General features: G+C 46.0%; 2 protein-coding genes across 2 annotated transcripts in view; one reads left to right on the forward strand and one right to left on the reverse strand.

The window, feature by feature from the left end:
* Positions 1-8,086, forward strand: part of ADAM17 (ADAM metallopeptidase domain 17) — a 34,598-nt gene extending 26,512 nt beyond the window's left edge. Inside the window, exons 14-19 of the mRNA XM_021525424.3 lie at positions 384-518; positions 1,444-1,574; positions 2,591-2,669; positions 3,800-3,888; positions 4,525-4,581; positions 6,171-8,086. Of these exons, the coding sequence (XP_021381099.2) occupies positions 384-518; positions 1,444-1,574; positions 2,591-2,669; positions 3,800-3,888; positions 4,525-4,581; positions 6,171-6,512 (833 nt within the window). The 3' untranslated portion in view covers positions 6,513-8,086. The remainder of the gene's footprint in view (positions 1-383; positions 519-1,443; positions 1,575-2,590; positions 2,670-3,799; positions 3,889-4,524; positions 4,582-6,170) is intronic.
* A 1,516-nt stretch (positions 8,087-9,602) lies between these two features.
* IAH1 (isoamyl acetate hydrolyzing esterase 1 (putative)) lies at positions 9,603-15,326 on the reverse strand. Its single transcript, XM_021525425.4, has 6 exons — positions 15,208-15,326; positions 14,111-14,163; positions 13,524-13,672; positions 12,525-12,686; positions 10,632-10,750; positions 9,603-9,940 (listed from the first exon to the last, which is right to left on the reverse strand). Exons 1-6 carry the CDS (start codon positions 15,280-15,282, stop codon positions 9,773-9,775), a joined length of 726 nt encoding a protein of 241 aa, XP_021381100.1. The 5' UTR covers positions 15,283-15,326; the 3' UTR covers positions 9,603-9,772.
* Positions 15,327-15,776: the final 450 nt, after the last annotated feature.

Genomic DNA, 15,776 nt, shown 5'->3' on the forward strand with positions numbered 1-15,776 from the left:
GGGAACAAGAATGAATTTTGCATAGAAAATGTGGAATTGCTGCAGCTCTGCTTCATTTCCCCACTTGTTTACTTCCTCCTCATAGTCTTTTTTGGAGACAGGGAGTCAAGTCAGTGTGTGCTTTGCCAAGGGGGGCTCCAGGGTCTGCACCTACTGTTTGGTTGCCAGTGCCACAATGCCCAAGCTGTTGAAAGCTTCCAGAGCTTCTGCCGCCTCTCAGAGCAGCTGGCAGGCAGCCTGCAGTTGAAAGCCAAGAAAAAGCTATTGGGGTTTTCCTGGGATAAGTCTGTATTTCCATTATTTTCCTTCTTTCTTCTGCACACTTAGGTTCTCTGCTCTTTGCTCTAACCCAGTCCTCCCACTCTGCTGACTTCCATCTGCAGGGAACAGCAGTGAGTGTCCCCCTCCGGGGAACGCTCCGGATGACACCGTGTGCGTGGACATGGGGAAGTGCAAGGATGGGGAGTGCGTCCCTTTCTGCGAGAGGGAGAAGAACCTGCGGTCCTGTGCTTGCAATGGTGGGTGACACAGCCTGAACTGAAACGGGACTGGGACTGAAATTTGTATTTCATCTCTGCTCCTTGGAGAGTGCTGTCTTCATGTGGGCTGGCCTCTTGGAGGGCTGAGTTTGTGGTTTCTGGAAAAGTTTGAACTGTTGGGTTTTGTCAGCTGTTCTCTGTTTAAAAAGGGAATGTGAATGTCCTCCTGTCTTCTGATGGTTTGGGTTGAATTAAGATGAGACTCAGGCTCTGACACTCCAGCTAAAGGAGAGGACACTCTCCTACTTTCCAGCTCTGCCACAGATGGATAAGAAGGGATTGTAAGGAGATTCCTGCCAACCTCTGGATCTAGCATCTGGCAGAGAAGCAGTGGCCTCCAGCAAGGGATTAAATAAAGATTTCAAAGAGATTAAAGTGCCTTGAGAATATAGAATCCCCAGCTTAATTCCCCTGCTAACCTCCCTGCCATATACTTCTTCATGTGACTTTTCCTGCTTCTTTGCTGTCCATATTATCCCCTAAATGTGGGAAAGCAGCTGGGAGTAGGATGAAAGCTTCATAGGGGCAACAGAAGGAATTGCTGTGAGCCCCACTGTTTGAGATGGAGGAGACAGCTGGATAGCTGAGGAGACAGGTGCCTAGAGGACTCAGAGCCCAAGAAATATTTTGTCTTTTTGGATTTGCTTGGAACCTCTTCATTGGCCTGTTGATTCATGTAGTTTTGGGGTATCAGCTTGGAGAACTTGGTCCCACTGTACCCCTTAATATGTTCCACAGGGCACATGATTGAGTTTTAGGCTTGATTGTCATAGTGCCCAAAATTGGGCAGCTTGGTCCTGCTTTCCGTGTGGGGAAGCTGGTCAGGACTATGCTCAGCCAGGAGACACAGGGGGTTGTGGTTTGCTTTGTGCTTCCAAGGAATGAGTTTGCTGCTTTGTTTCAGAAACTGATAATTCCTGCAAGGTGTGCTGCCGGGATGAGCAGGACAGGTGCACGCCATACGTGGATGCCAACGACCAGTTCCTGTTCCTGCGCAAGGGCAAGCCTTGCACTGTGGGGTTCTGTGACACAAATGTAAGTGTGCCCAGCTCTGCTCTGCTCAGGGTCTGAGTCCTCAGGGAGGAGGACTGTGCTGGGGAAGAGAAGCCAAAGCTTGAGCAGGGTAATGAGTTTTAACTCTTAATGGGGTAAATATTAGAGAGCGTTGGAGGCTGTGGGTGTTGGAGTTCTGCAGAGACCCATGCAAGGGGAAGCTGTTACCTTCTGGAGCTGCTCATTACCCCCTCTGCTGCTCCCCACAGCTCAGCCAGGGACCCTGCACAGCTCAGCAGCCTGGCACCCTGCACAAAGGAGGAGACAGCGCTGCTGTAAGCTCGGTTAGGTTTGCAGCACTTGCCTTTTCAGTTGTTCCTGTTGGCCCAATTAGTTTTCATTCCAATAATTCAGGTCAGAGAGCAATCCCATGAAAATCCAGCCAGCAGTATCTGAAGTGCGGCAGTGAGCCTGTGGCAGCGAGACTGGTGGCTTACTGGCTTTCAGTGGCCTTTTCTATGGTACAGCTGCACAGACACCTGCAGAACCCAGTGGCTGGAGCTAAACTGGGTGTTAGCAAAAGTGAACTTGGAAGGGCATGTCCCAGTCCTTCTGCTGGCAGAACTGGAAGATCAGAGTTCTACTGTGTTAAACCAGCACAGCCAAATCTGAGAGTGAGTTTGTCTGTAACCTTGGACTCTTGAGAGCTGTAGCCTTCTTTGTGGATAATGGGAACTGAGGCTTCCAATGTTTAAATCTCTCCAGAAACATCAGTTTTATGTCCCCTAACATGGGCCAAAGGTGGACTAGATTTTGCACATTTCGAACAAAAAAATTATCTGATTCAGACCACAATTGAATTGAAACTGGCTTGATAAAAATAAAGGCAGTAAAAGTGGACTGCTGCTATTGGACATGAGTGTAATTCTGTATTCAGAATGTAAGTGAAGTCATGCTGTGTCTGTAGTTCTCATTTCATTACTATCATTGTACTTTCCTCTCCAAGAAGGCAGTACTTAATTCTTGGGTAGCATAAGCTTATTTGGTTACTTTTGCAGGGCAAATGCGAGAAGCAAGTACAGGATGTGATTGAACGATTTTGGGATTTCATAGACCAACTCAGCATCAATACTTTTGGTAAGATACATAATCATATCCTTTGGGGATTTTTAAGTTCATGACATGAACCTCTAAAGCCTCGGGGGGAGTTAGCTGCCTGGATTTATTCACCGTGTGCAAGGGTAGCACAGCTGTGCTTGTGATATATTTAAGTATATTTTTGCCTGAAGTTTGACACTACTGATCTCACCTTTTAAAGCTGAAAGGATGGGAGATTGTTTTGCATTTTTGTACTCCATTTTTTTCTAGGCATCTTCCAAGGTTCTTGTCTGAATACTAAGAACTAGGTCAATTAGAGAAAAGGAAATAACAGTCTCTTTAGAGGTTAGGTAAATTCAGCAGGTATAAAGTGGGCCTCTCAGTGGGATTTAAATGTCAACAGAAGGGGAGGGGAACACTTCCTTTCTCTGTCATTTAAGAAAACCAGAGGTCACACACCTCAAGCTGTGTCTGTGCAGAGTCACTCCCTGGGACAGAGTGGGCCTCCTTGGTCTTGATCCCAGCTGTGCAACCTAAGCAGGTGTCACCTCACCCCAGGTGTCACCCCTAATGTCTCTGTTAGTGGCACCAGGCAAAACTCGTGGTGGTTAACTGGTGCTGTATCATGAGCTCTAACTGTGTGTGCTCATGGCACCGCTGTCCCTGCACAGTGCAATTATCTGAGCTGCAGCTTTTCATTTCAAGTTTCAGGGACAAAAATTGTTTATGAGGTAGCTGATAAAGCTGTTTAGCCTGCTTGGATAAAGGCAGTTTTTGAATCTTTGACATCCAAATATTTTGTTTGTGGAGGCAGGTAGAGATCATATGACTGTTGCATCAGAATTTGGTAGTGGACTCACAGCATGTCTTGTATAAGCTTGGCTGGCTCAGTATAGGCTGTTCCAAAACAACCCATATTCAGTATTAGAGCCTCAGCATTTCTCTTCAGAGAACAACAGAGAAAAACCTGTTATTGTTAACATACTGGATAGAATTTTTTTTAATTGTGTGATTTTATCTTTGTCTGCTCCAAAGCAGGCAACCTGTGCTTCTCTAAGCAATTCTGAGCCTTCAGTTGCCTGAACAGTGGCTGCAGAAGGGGGGATCATAGATGTGTGTGTTCATGAAACTGTATTTGGGTAACTGACAGATCTGAACTGGTTTCACAGGGAAATTCCTAGCAGATAATATAGTGGGCTCTGTGCTTGTCTTCTCCTTACTGTTTTGGATTCCTCTCAGCATCCTTGTGCACTGTGTGGTGAGTAAGCTGTCTTTGAGATGACTGCTCTGTTGGATTTTGCTAGGAGAACACCCTTCATATGGGAAGTGGCAGATGGCTGTGGGAGAAATGATGGGAAGCTTTTAGCAAACCCTGGGGGGAAATCCAGCATATGTAAGGCTTACTGCTCCTTCAGTAGGGAAAACTCTTGCTAAACTCTGCCAGGCTCTGGCAGACCCAGTGCTCCCATGACTATTCCCTGGAGCCTTTCCCATCCTTTCCCAGGCAGATTTTCTTTCTCTGCCTTCTGAGTTCCACCCAAGTATAATTTTGTTATTTTTATCATTAAAAACAAAGTCTTCTAAAGCCCTGTGAAGAAATGACACCCACATATTGAGAGAAGACTTGGAGTGGGAAGTGATCTTAGTTGATTTTGGGTGGATGGGTAAAGAGAGTCAGTGAGCTCATGGCCACTGGGAGTGTGGATATGTGGTGTGCTGCTGACAGCAGTGTGGGCCCTAGAGCAAAGGGGTGCTGTGCCTACAGGCACTCCTGGGATGAATGGGAAGGCATGGGAAGTAGGGGAGCCCTACAAAGTGATGAGTCCCTGCTGGAAAAAGGAGTCTTTGCCTTTGGGAAATTAACTTTCTTATTTTGTTGTGTGTTTTTCAATAGGACAAGAAATTGGACAAGCAGTATGAGGAGAACACAAAGTCCCTGTTTTGCCCCAGTGTAAGTTGCTATCCAAGTCTGAATTGGCAGAATGCTCTCCCATGTGTATTGGAAAAACAGAACCTCAGGTGTCTGCAGAATGTCTACCAAAAGTGTAGTAAGAGAGAGCCCCAGAGCCCCGTGCTGCAGAGGGCTGAATCCGTGAGAGGGGAAGCTGGTTTCTGAACAAGCCTCTGTTCACTCTTACGAAGCACTGCAGCATGGAAGGGTCTGATTCTCCCTTCCTGTAAGAGCTGAGCCTTGTTGGCAGAACTCTCTGGTGCAGCAGAGAGGGGCAGGAACTCTGCCCTGCAGAGCACAGCTTCACCCGTGTCCGGCATCCCCTCGGCACGGTGCACTCAGCAGCACCAGCCACAGGCTGCTTCTTCCCAGCCAAGTGGAGTCACTGAAGCATGAGGCCCAAAAATCTCTGCAAAATGCAGTGTCTGCTGCAGAATGGCTGTTTGCAGGAGGTGCCTTCTAGCAGCCAGATGTGCTACAGCCCTCCAGTTGCTCCAGTGTCACATCAGTGGCACTTCTCACGTTGCAGATAATGAGCTGGGAAGAGGGGAAGAGCAAAAAAGTACCAAGATAAATTTTAATTACAGTCCAGCACAGGGCACCTTGTGACAGAGTTTTGGATATCCTTTCCTGTGCTTTGACAATCCAGTTCCTATTAAGAACTAAATATTAAGGAAAAGTTGTTCTGTTAGGTGAGGGGGAAGAAGCCTTGCAGAGCTTTTCCTTGTACAACCATTGCAAGAAGCATACTGGAGTTGGAGACTACTGAGGCAGAGTGCCTCTGTCATCTACTGTGACAGAACTGAGGGTGATCTTAGTTTGAGTGCCCCATAGCTGTGACATGAGAAAAGTTATCTTAGTGCTTCTTACCTGCATTCAGTTGAGAAAATCCCAGAGGCAGGAGAGAGAGCACAGGTATAGCCAATGGTCTCCTTGCACTGGCAACAGTTTAACAAACAAATTTTGTGTCTTTTAAATCTGCTAAGGATGGAGAATTGGGAGATGGTAAACATCTCTTTCTTCCCAGTATTAGCATTTGCTGAAGTCCTTGGGGAATTTTTATGATTAAAGATCTCTGGATATTTTCCAAACCATGCTGAAATAGTAGCAGACATCAATGGACTTGAACTTAATCTGGGTTAAGTTACAATGACACTGATCCCTGTAGTGTTTGATCCTGTGTTCAGTGAAGTTCTTGTACATGAAACCATGAACCAAGTTGGAGGACTGGAATAAGCTGTACCTTGGATTGTTTCCCTACACTGAGCTCTGTGCCACGTGGCTTGACCCTGCATTTCTAGTCCTAGGTTTGCCAAAGCAGTTTGGGCCCCAGGAAGGAAGGGCGGACTCAGCAGCTCTTCCCAGTGAGGCTGTCACGTGTGGTGCTTTACAGAGGAAGCAGCAGAGACACAACAGCCTTTCTGCCTTTAGAGATGGCACAGAGGACATGGCAGCCTTTAAGCTGCTCTAACAGAAGCGCAGCTGCTCCTCAGAACGTGCCTCCTCCCTTTGAAAAATGCTGCAAAAACTGCAGCCTGGGCTAGGTGCTGGTTGCTTTTGCCAGTGATGTGGTCTCTTGTGTCTTGCAGAACGTGGAGATGCTCAGCAGCCTGGACTCGGCCTCTGTTCGCATCATCAAGCCGTTCCCCGCGGCGCAGGCCACGAGCCGGCACCAGCCGCTGCAGCCCCTGACGCCCGCGCCCGCGCCGCCCAAGCAGGACCACCAGAGGATGGACACCATCCAGGAGGACCCCAGCACCGACTCGCACATCGACGAGGACGCCTTTGACAAGGACCCTTTCCCAAACAGCAGCTCTGCCGCCAAATCTTTCGAGGACTTGACAGACCATCCTGTCATTAGGAGTGAGAAAGCTTCATCCTTCAAACTACAGCGCCAGAACCGGGTGGACAGCAAAGAAACAGAGTGCTAGTGTCCTGCTGCCTTCTAAATGTATGAGTTGTGTCGGCAAAATAAGGATCTGAAACCATTTCATTTCTATAAATATAAATATATGTATATATATTTTTGTGAGGGAGTGGGAGAATAAGGAAGTGACCTACTGCAGATGCTGGTCATGTGTATGACCTTCCTTAAACTACATTTATTAGAGCATTATATCTTTTAAAAAGGAAAATCCAAACTAGAACTGGCTTGTTTTTGAAGCTTTTTGGATTTGTTTTTCTACTTCCTTGACCTTTAACATTTCCTTCGACCTGTGGTGCAAAACCAAATATCCTGATGGATATTGGATTGTGTATATCAGCCTTTTTTTATAATTTAATATTTTGTAGTCTACAGCACTGATAGACAAAATTAAGGGGCTTTTAAAACCAAAAGATAATTAAGGTACATGTAACCAAAAGCCTAAGCAAATGCCTTGAGAACAGAGAGTAATGAAACAGATAAAAAAATACAGTCTCGCAGCATTCAGTAAAATGCTTAATCAGAATAAGGAACCTTAAAACACCCAGCTTCTGTATAAATAAAAGGATCACAGAGGTTGTTACACTGTACACAGTGCATGGGAAATGCTCCTTTAGCAGCTGTCCTGTCTTGGTGGCTTTTGTTGGGAGCTTCCCACTCTACACTGAGGTTTGTGTGTTGCAGGTGTCTGGTTGGAGATTGAAACATAAAAGAAATAATTTATGCAGATGACATTTTAAACTGCTGTTTTACAGCAGTTTTGGTGCAGAAATGTTTCTCCAAATGTTATTTTAAAACAGGCGACACTATTGCTGGAATGTTCAAATTAGTGACCTGTTTTCTGTGGTCTCTGTGGCCTTTAAAAGCTCCTACTGCATGAGTGATGAGAAAAACTCACTCCATCGCAGGGGAGGCATTTAAAAACAATTGTGAATTTAGTAAAGAAATAAACCTTTTTTAAAACTTGCAGGGTAAGTACAAGGAGGAGATTTTGTGAATACAGATACTCACAAGCTGATAATTGGATGGTGTCTTCTGTACACCTGGAGATCTCTCAGGTGAGCTGGGACTGGCACATGAGCATTGTTTTAGTTTAGAAGCAGATGGACTGACACAGTGGAGTCAGAGCAACTGTCCTGCTAGTACAGCAGCACCTTCACTCTGCAGCTGTTTTCTCCTACAATAATCTGTTGATAAAACTGGCAGAACATGGCCAAGGGCAGGACCATTTAACTCTTACAAGCCTGGACTCAGACACAGGGATGTGAGGCTGTGGTGAGCCCGTATTTTTAAATGTGAGGCGAAAGGACTGAACCTGTGCTGCAAAGTTGTGTGAGTGCTCTCTCTCCTCCACATCCAAGGATACTTGTTACACTAGTTACTTGAATGTGTGCCTTATGGTATTCCTATCTGACTAGCTATTATGTTTTATATGCTGGTTTTGAACTTTGTTTTGGGGTTGTTTGGTTTTCGTTCGGGTTTTCTGTTTTTTGATTCAGTGCAAAGTACAAGTGTGAGGAGTTAATTTAATTCCCAACAAAATAAAAGCTTTTTATAATAAAAAAATCAGTTAACCAAGAACTGTTTCTATGTAGTCCTTTTCTAAAAGATCTCTATTGTCTGGTTGTCAAAACCTGGGTTAAGTCTGTCATGCAGGAGCCAGGCTTTCTGCCTGCTCCTTTCTGAGCTCAGATGCTGCAGAGGCCAGACCTGGACTATCAATGGCGCAGACCTACACTGTGAGGGCTGCCTGCTTCCTCCCAGGCTGAAGCTGGTACTGCCATGGCTCCTGCAGATTATCACCAGTTCAGATGGTGACAAGTGCCTGAGGGATGGGGGTGTGCTCAAATGCCTGTTCAGCCACCAAATCTGTGAGTACATGTTCGCAGCACAAAGATCTGTACATCCCAGGTGAAAACCATTCAGTGGCAGGTGCTTGGGATCATGAGAACGGAGATTTGAAGCAGGCCTTGGAAACCACTGAATCCATCCCCCAGCCTGAGCTGTAGTCCAGAAACTGAAAGCAGTACTTGCATGGTTTGTTTGTAACATCTAAGGCAGGAAGATCCACACCTTCCCACTGGGAACCGCTTTTGCTGTTCAGCCAGTCTGTACTGTAAGCATTTATTACAGAAAGGATAGTCCAGTTTAATACTCATAAATATTTATATATCAAACTCCTGTGCTGGCTCCAGGCACATGAAAAATACTTATGGTTCAGTTTATAACACTGTTACATAGTAGATGACAGATCTTGGCCAGTTTGTCTTAATGATTTCACAAAGCAAAGGCAGTCTAATGGCACTAACAGTGCAGGACAGCATGAGAGCCTCTCATTACTCTCACCCCCTACACGATAAGCACACTTGTTCCACGTCAATGTAACTGTTAATAGAGCCCAGAAGTATGGAGGGGTTATATTTGCAGTGATACACCATTTGATTTTTATGAATGGTTAGTTGTAGCCTCGTTTTTGCTGCTATCTGGCTTGCTAGACAACCATTTTTTCCACACTTGTTGAATTTCATTTAGATTGCAGACAATGTTTTATGGTTTTTTTTTTGTTTGTTTGTTTGTTTGTAAAGGCAGTTTTGTTGTTTGTGTTTTCTTGGCCAAAACCTGCATAGTCTGCAGCCCTTATCTGTTACATGAGTTGTAAAATTACTTTAACAACTCAGCTCACAGAAGAGCTGAGTATAAAGAAGCTGCTGCTGGTGCCAGAGTAAATTAAATTTTAAAAGCCCTGTTCTAAACTACTCTCTATCACTCACTACCAAAGCCACAGTAAAATTTAGGGGACTGCTGTTCCTGCTGTATTACATCCAAATAAATTAATTTGGACTGACACTAATGGCTCTTGACAAACTCCACACTACTGCCTCTTATGAGCTACTCTGTGTTTAAAGCAAGTAGCTGTTATTAATCATAGTGCAGTCCTCAAAGCTCAGCAAAGCCAGGAACTGCTGAGGGCAGCCTCTATCCCTTGGCCACATCACAGCTGAGACTCATTTTCTTCTGAGTCCTCCAGCAAAGAGCTACTTATCCCCACAGCTATCCTGGCAACAGCAGCGTAAGAAAAACCACCTCAGGACACCCCCCAAGTGGTCTCACGTTTATTCTCCCCCAGACCAAGAGAAGGGGACAGAGAAGAGCATTGCTGGGGACTCCCCAGTGCTGTGTTCCCTGAGGATACAGTTTGCAGCACCTTGCTGCATAATGAGCTGGCTCTGCCTGGCGTGGCTGCCCTGGCTCCTCCCTGCAGGGATGTCACAGAAGACTGGCCTCGGGGTTCATGTGGTCCACGTCACGCCAATAAGGAAGCAGAGAAGGAAGAGAAGACAGTTTGTTTTCCAGGCGTGACCAAAGCTGAGCTGCCAGAAAGCTGTTGCCTTTTGTTGATAAATGAAGGCCATCAGACAAATAGGAAGAGAAATCCTACAAGCGAGGTTAAAACCATGTATTAGTGTATTTGCTAGCTAAAGGAGACAGTCTTCAGTAATTCTTCAAAGCCAGCTAGCAAACTGGTTTTATTTTCCACTGTTTATGTTAAAATATTAAGAGAATGTTCTGATGGCCAAAATCACTGCTATTCATCAGTAAAAGATCATAGGATTAAGTGATGCAATCAAAATGAGCAGTCTACTGAACTGGGGAGGACAGGGGAGGGAAAAGGTTCAGGATCCAAACTGGAGTTATCTGATCACAGGAAAAGTCTGCAGTCTCCCATAAATGAGTTTGGGTATTTGGTCAGAAGCATCAGCAACACTCTTGTGCAGCCAGATCTGACCTTGAAATTAGCCCAACACTGCACAGTGGGTTGGACAAGAAAGAAACCTACAGAGGCTCCTTCCAACCTAAACTCTTCTATGACTCAAATTCAAGAAAAAGGCTATTTAGATATAAAGTACTTGGGATATTTGCTAGCCAAGCACGATGGCCAGGTTATATATAGCTTTATTTCTAATTGCCAACTATGAAGCAACCTGGATTATTTTTTTCCTCCCTAAAGTGTAATTTGGATGTATTTTGTAGCATTTCAGTGATATGCAGCACCACTGGTTCCTCTATGCTAAACGATGCATTTCACAATTTGTGACAGTTTCAATTATTTCTGATTTCATCGTACCTGATTCTTCTGCATGAGGGTCCAGAGGTCGAGCACGTCCGTGCCGCATTCCCTGGCGACCTGGACGCAGGCCTGGGCGTACTGCCCGGTGGTGGCATTGCAGCGGTTCAGTTTGTCACCTACCGACACAAAGAAAACATCCAGCACCCGCCACTGATGCAGCACAATTTCAGTCTTCTGTGGCACACACCACGCGTTTCAGGTGTTAAACCTGCACACATAACCAATAACAAACTAAATACAAAGCCTGGCAATGCAAACGACTGGAAGCCGCAGTCTATGTGGTCTTTTTCAGGGCACCCTTTGGTTCTGAGTCACTTGAAAATGTCTCTTTGGAAGAAATGCATCAGGTTGAGAGAGAAGCAACAGAAACAAGCAGACAGTATAATTCTGCTGCTCACAGCTCTCACCTTCTGGCAAGCTTCAGGTGAAAGCAGTGCTTAGATTTAAAACTCTTCATACACCTGCTAAGGCAGGTAAAACAGAGTTAAGTAAATGGAAATCTATTTACAAGATGAGTTCTGCTTTTTGTCTGACTCCACATGCAACTGCTCCTTGCAGTAGCCCTCTTGCTACTTTTTGCACCTGGATGAATGCTCCTGTGAACATCACCATCCTCCTGCTTCCCATCTCTCCCTTGCTCTGGTATCTGTCTGAAAAAAATTAGAAACAGGCAGAAAATTTCTCCTCGATACTGGAGGGCAGATGGTCTGATATTGCTGCTTACTGTGCCCACAATACTTCACTTGTGGTCCGAGATCACCCTGTCTTTTGTTCCATCCCTAGATAGTACCCTCTTTTAGATAGATGCTGGCAGATTCAATGCCATAAATTCAAGTTTCCTCCCCTCCTACCCCATAAAAAGGACAGTCTTAAGAGGAAAATGTGTTAACAATACAAGTGCTCCTTGACAGCTGGGAGCCAGATAAGCAGCATTTGAGGTGTGCTCACATGACATCATCACATCAAAGCATCCTAATGCAAAATCGTACAATAATGTCCAATTTAATCCAGTTTAAATTTAGGGTAATCTTAAAAGTTTTACTGCTTTGATTGAAAACATGACTCAGGATATGTAACACCACCTAAATTATAGAAAACTGTGCCACAAAGGTACCACCTCTGTAGATCTCTGTACTACGTATTTGTACCTGACCTAACTCAAAAGTTTTTTATTAATGTGCAAGAACTGGACAAGGTGTCCCAACAGAAAAGAGAACATGCTCTCAGGACGTATAAACTGTCACAGCTGGAGTCAGTGGGATTATGGCAATTTCCACCAGCTCAGTAACACAAAGTAAGTGGTGCTATTATGTCTCTAATTTTAGAATTAGCTTAAATAACATGGGAAATAATTTAACTACCTTTTTTCTTCTTTTTCAGGCACTTTTATTAGCATCCTTAGAATATGATGTTCTCTGGTATTGTTTTTTTTAACTTTAAAATAAACCTGGCTGGGATATTACTGCTTATCCAAACAGATGGGAAATCTGCTGTACCCAGTAAAAACTTTTCTAAAGCCCACAGTGCCAACATTTCTTCAATTATTTGTATTATTCTGGAAGCTGCTGGGACACAATGGAATCTGCCTAGGAGACGTTGACAAACCCCATGTTCTTAGAGGGCAGCCACTTCTGTCAACTCTATGCATTAACAGATCAATCAACACTTTGGAAAAGATATTTGTAAATACTTGGTAGTTACAAAATAATTACTATAAATTAAAATAATTACTTCCTCCATGAGCTTATCCAGAAGTTGATCAGTAAAAGTCAAAGAATATGACTACAATATGGCACACACATGAAGGAAACCACCTGACAACCTGGGATCTGTCACTTACACTCCACTGGTAAAATGCAGAAATTCCACCCATCCTCATCACTCCTTTACCTTTGGCAAGACATGCCTTTTCCCATGCTGATTCCTGAAGAGGTGGTGGTGTTATCAAAATAATCCTGTCCGCAGTAATGTCTACTGACTTCAGGTACTGCACCATGCTCCGCAGGTTGGCGGCGTACTCCTCCAAGGGAACGTGCTGCTTGGGGTTCAGCTCTGTCAGGGGAGGAGCAGTGCACCAGTGGGGCTGAGCTCCCTGCAGGCTTCCCTACAGCATAACAGCACTTCTACACAGTATGGCCACGGACACTCATTTCCAGTATGCAGCACCTCTCAATCACGCATTTGGGAGGTGTGGTAGGAAAGTTCTGTTCCTCAATACCCAAAGCAGACAAATCAAGAGTTTAAAGACAGCATTTCCAACAAGCAAATAAGGCACAGGGGGAAAAAAAACCCCAACAGCTGGGTTTTTTTAAGATGCTTTTTTTATAACTTCATATCATAGTATCAGAAAATATAATCACCTCAAACCTCATCTGAACCAAAACCTGAGATTTCCAATATTCTTGGATGCAGAGAAAATTTTGAAAAGTCCCATGGACCTACAGTCAGTCCTTGATGCACTGATGTTATTATCATTTTGATTAGACTCTGCATCCTGCTATGCTCATCTGAAAGAGAATCCAAATGCTACCTTCTCTCCTTTCCTCAGCCCATCTGCCTCATCAGTCTCCTTTAAAGACAGAAGAAACAACTGGGTGCCCAACTCCAATTTTAGGCAACTGCTACACAACTAAGTCTTGAGCATCTTGAAATTTATTTTTCTAGTATTAAAATTTAGTGATAGGGAGAGAAATGGAAGGCACTGCATGGTTTAAATACAAATGAAATGACAGAAAGCAAACCTCTGTATAAATTAAGAGAGAGTAATCAGTTCCTGGAGAACTAGCAGGAAAAGCCTGTTCTGAAATGTTCTGCCTATTCTGCTAAACTGTAAAACTGTTTTAAGAGAACAGGTCACAGGAAAAAAAGAGAGAAAGCAAGCTACTCTACCTTTCAAAGCACTGTCATTAGCTCCAAAGAAAATAGTAACTGCAGCAATACTGTCAGCACTAGTACTTTCAGTGATCAGTCTTGGAAGAATCAATTTAGCCCATCTGGTGTTGTACCCCGAGATCCCACGGTTCACAACATCACACTTTCTGAAACAGAGACACATATCAAAAAAAAATCTCTCCTCTGTCCACCAAAACAAAACTTTGGAAGGTTTGAACCATTTCTGTCAAGCCATCTGCCTCCATCCCTCTCAGGAAAAATGAGATGTCACATAAGTTTTCAATGGGATCACGCTTTGAAAGTTCACACACATGTACTGTTTACCTGTTACACCACGGAACCAAGACAATAATCCTGACAATCACTAAGGAATTTTTAATTTCCACTCAAGCTTTGTGTGGAAACACCCAATAAGTATTTTCACCAGTTCTGGGCATGCTGCCCAGAAGGCAATTTCACTTCACTAAATAAATAAATGTCAATAAATAAACCTGCATTAAATATTAACCGCTGTTGGTTTTCATTTAGAAAAGCTGCATGACTTTCTGCAAGCTAGAAATTACTTTTGAAATTTAAGCTCTTACCTGACCAGTCTCTCAGCAAGGTATGCCCCCCAGCCATTTTCCTGGAAGGAGTACTGAAAACAAGGAAAATGGTTAGATCCTCACTGGAAGAACTTGTTCCCAAGAGCTTAGCCCCACCACTGGCACCTTCCCACCTCAAGAGCTTCTGTGCATGGCCTCTGGCACTGCTGCTGGTGCATTTCCTCCCTGCCCTGTCCCTCTGAGGTCAAACAGTCCTGGTTTTACCCAGGTGCACCACTGAGGCACACGGGGCTGGTACCTCTGCAGGGATGGACCCTGTGGTCCCTTCAAAATCCAAACTGACCACTGCTCGACTGTAGTTTCATTTTGGCCAGCAAGGGTTTGAATATTTTTCTACTTTATTTGTAATATCCTTTCATTCTGAAAGGCACCTCTCAAAAATCCTCCCTCTTCGTGGAGTTCAGTTTAACCTCCTCCAGAAACAGGAAAACTAATTCCTCCTCCTTATTCCCACTGCGGCACCATCCTCTGTGCTACAGTTCTGCACAGTGAAGTCGGCTTAGACACCCATCTCCCATTAAGGATAAACCTGGTCTCTGGCTTTAGTTTTTCCTCAGAGCAGTCCCGTGACCTACCACACAACCCACCCAAGAGAAGGCAGGGACCCAAAATCAGTGCGGAACAGCTGGTGCTGCCTCAGAGATGCTCCCCAGGCGCGGCCACCTCAGTGGAGAAGCTGTGCCGGGGCTGGGCGAGCCAGGCACGGGGAGCAGGGCTGCACCAGGAGCGGCGAGGGCAGAGCTCGGCTCCCCGCAGGGCCCCTGGATGGAAACACCCTTGGCGCCCTAACGCAGCGAGCCCGCGGTTTCTGCGGGACGGCTCCAAACGCCACATCCGCCACCGGCGCGCAGGCCGCAGGCAGGGGCTCACGGCGGGACGGGGCTGCGGCCGAGCCACGAGCGCTCCGGCCGCGCCAACGGACCGGCCCCGGCCCCGGCCCGGCCCCTTCCCGGTCCCGGTCCCTGTCCCGTTCCAGGTCCCTGTCCCCTTCCCGGTCCCTGGCACCGGAGCTCGCAGCAACGCCGGCTCGCTGCCGGGCCGCGGAGCCCCACAGGGGAACGGCGGGCCCGAGGTACCTCGGTGATGGAGTCTCCGAAGAGGAGGACGCGGGGCCAGCGCAGGAGCCGCCCGCGGGCTCCCGCCTCCGCCATGGCCGGGCCGGACACCCGCGGGAGCGGCCGCTTCCTCTGCGGGCAGCGGGGCGGTGCGAGCCCCGCGTACAAAGCGGGCCCGGCTCCGGCCCCGCTCCGCCTCTCGTCGCCTCCTGGAAAGGCTCAGCGGCGCGGGCGGGCGCGCCGGGACCCGCCCCTCACACACCGCCCGCGCGGGCCGCAAGCGCTCCCAAAGAACGCGCGCCATTTCAGGTCTGTACCTGTTTCAAAGACAGACTTCCTTCTTAAGAAAATGCAATTACCTCATTTAAAAGACTTCATACCGTTTAGCCTGCTAACGACACAATTTGGGGAAGAAAGTGTCGCTAATTTTGCTAATCGTCCAATACTATGAGGATCATCCTCTGGCAACAACTGCAGATACCTCAGAGCATCACCCACGCTGTATTTGGAATTCTGCTGTGTCCTGCAGTGTCTGATATTCCATGCCCCTTTTCCCAGGCCGGGATGGTCACCGACCTGGGGCAGACGAG

Source organism: Lonchura striata, chromosome 3 (assembly GCF_050655825.1).
Source record: "Lonchura striata isolate lonStrDom1 chromosome 3, ASM5065582v1, whole genome shotgun sequence".
Taxonomy (NCBI): domain Eukaryota; kingdom Metazoa; phylum Chordata; class Aves; order Passeriformes; family Estrildidae; genus Lonchura; species Lonchura striata.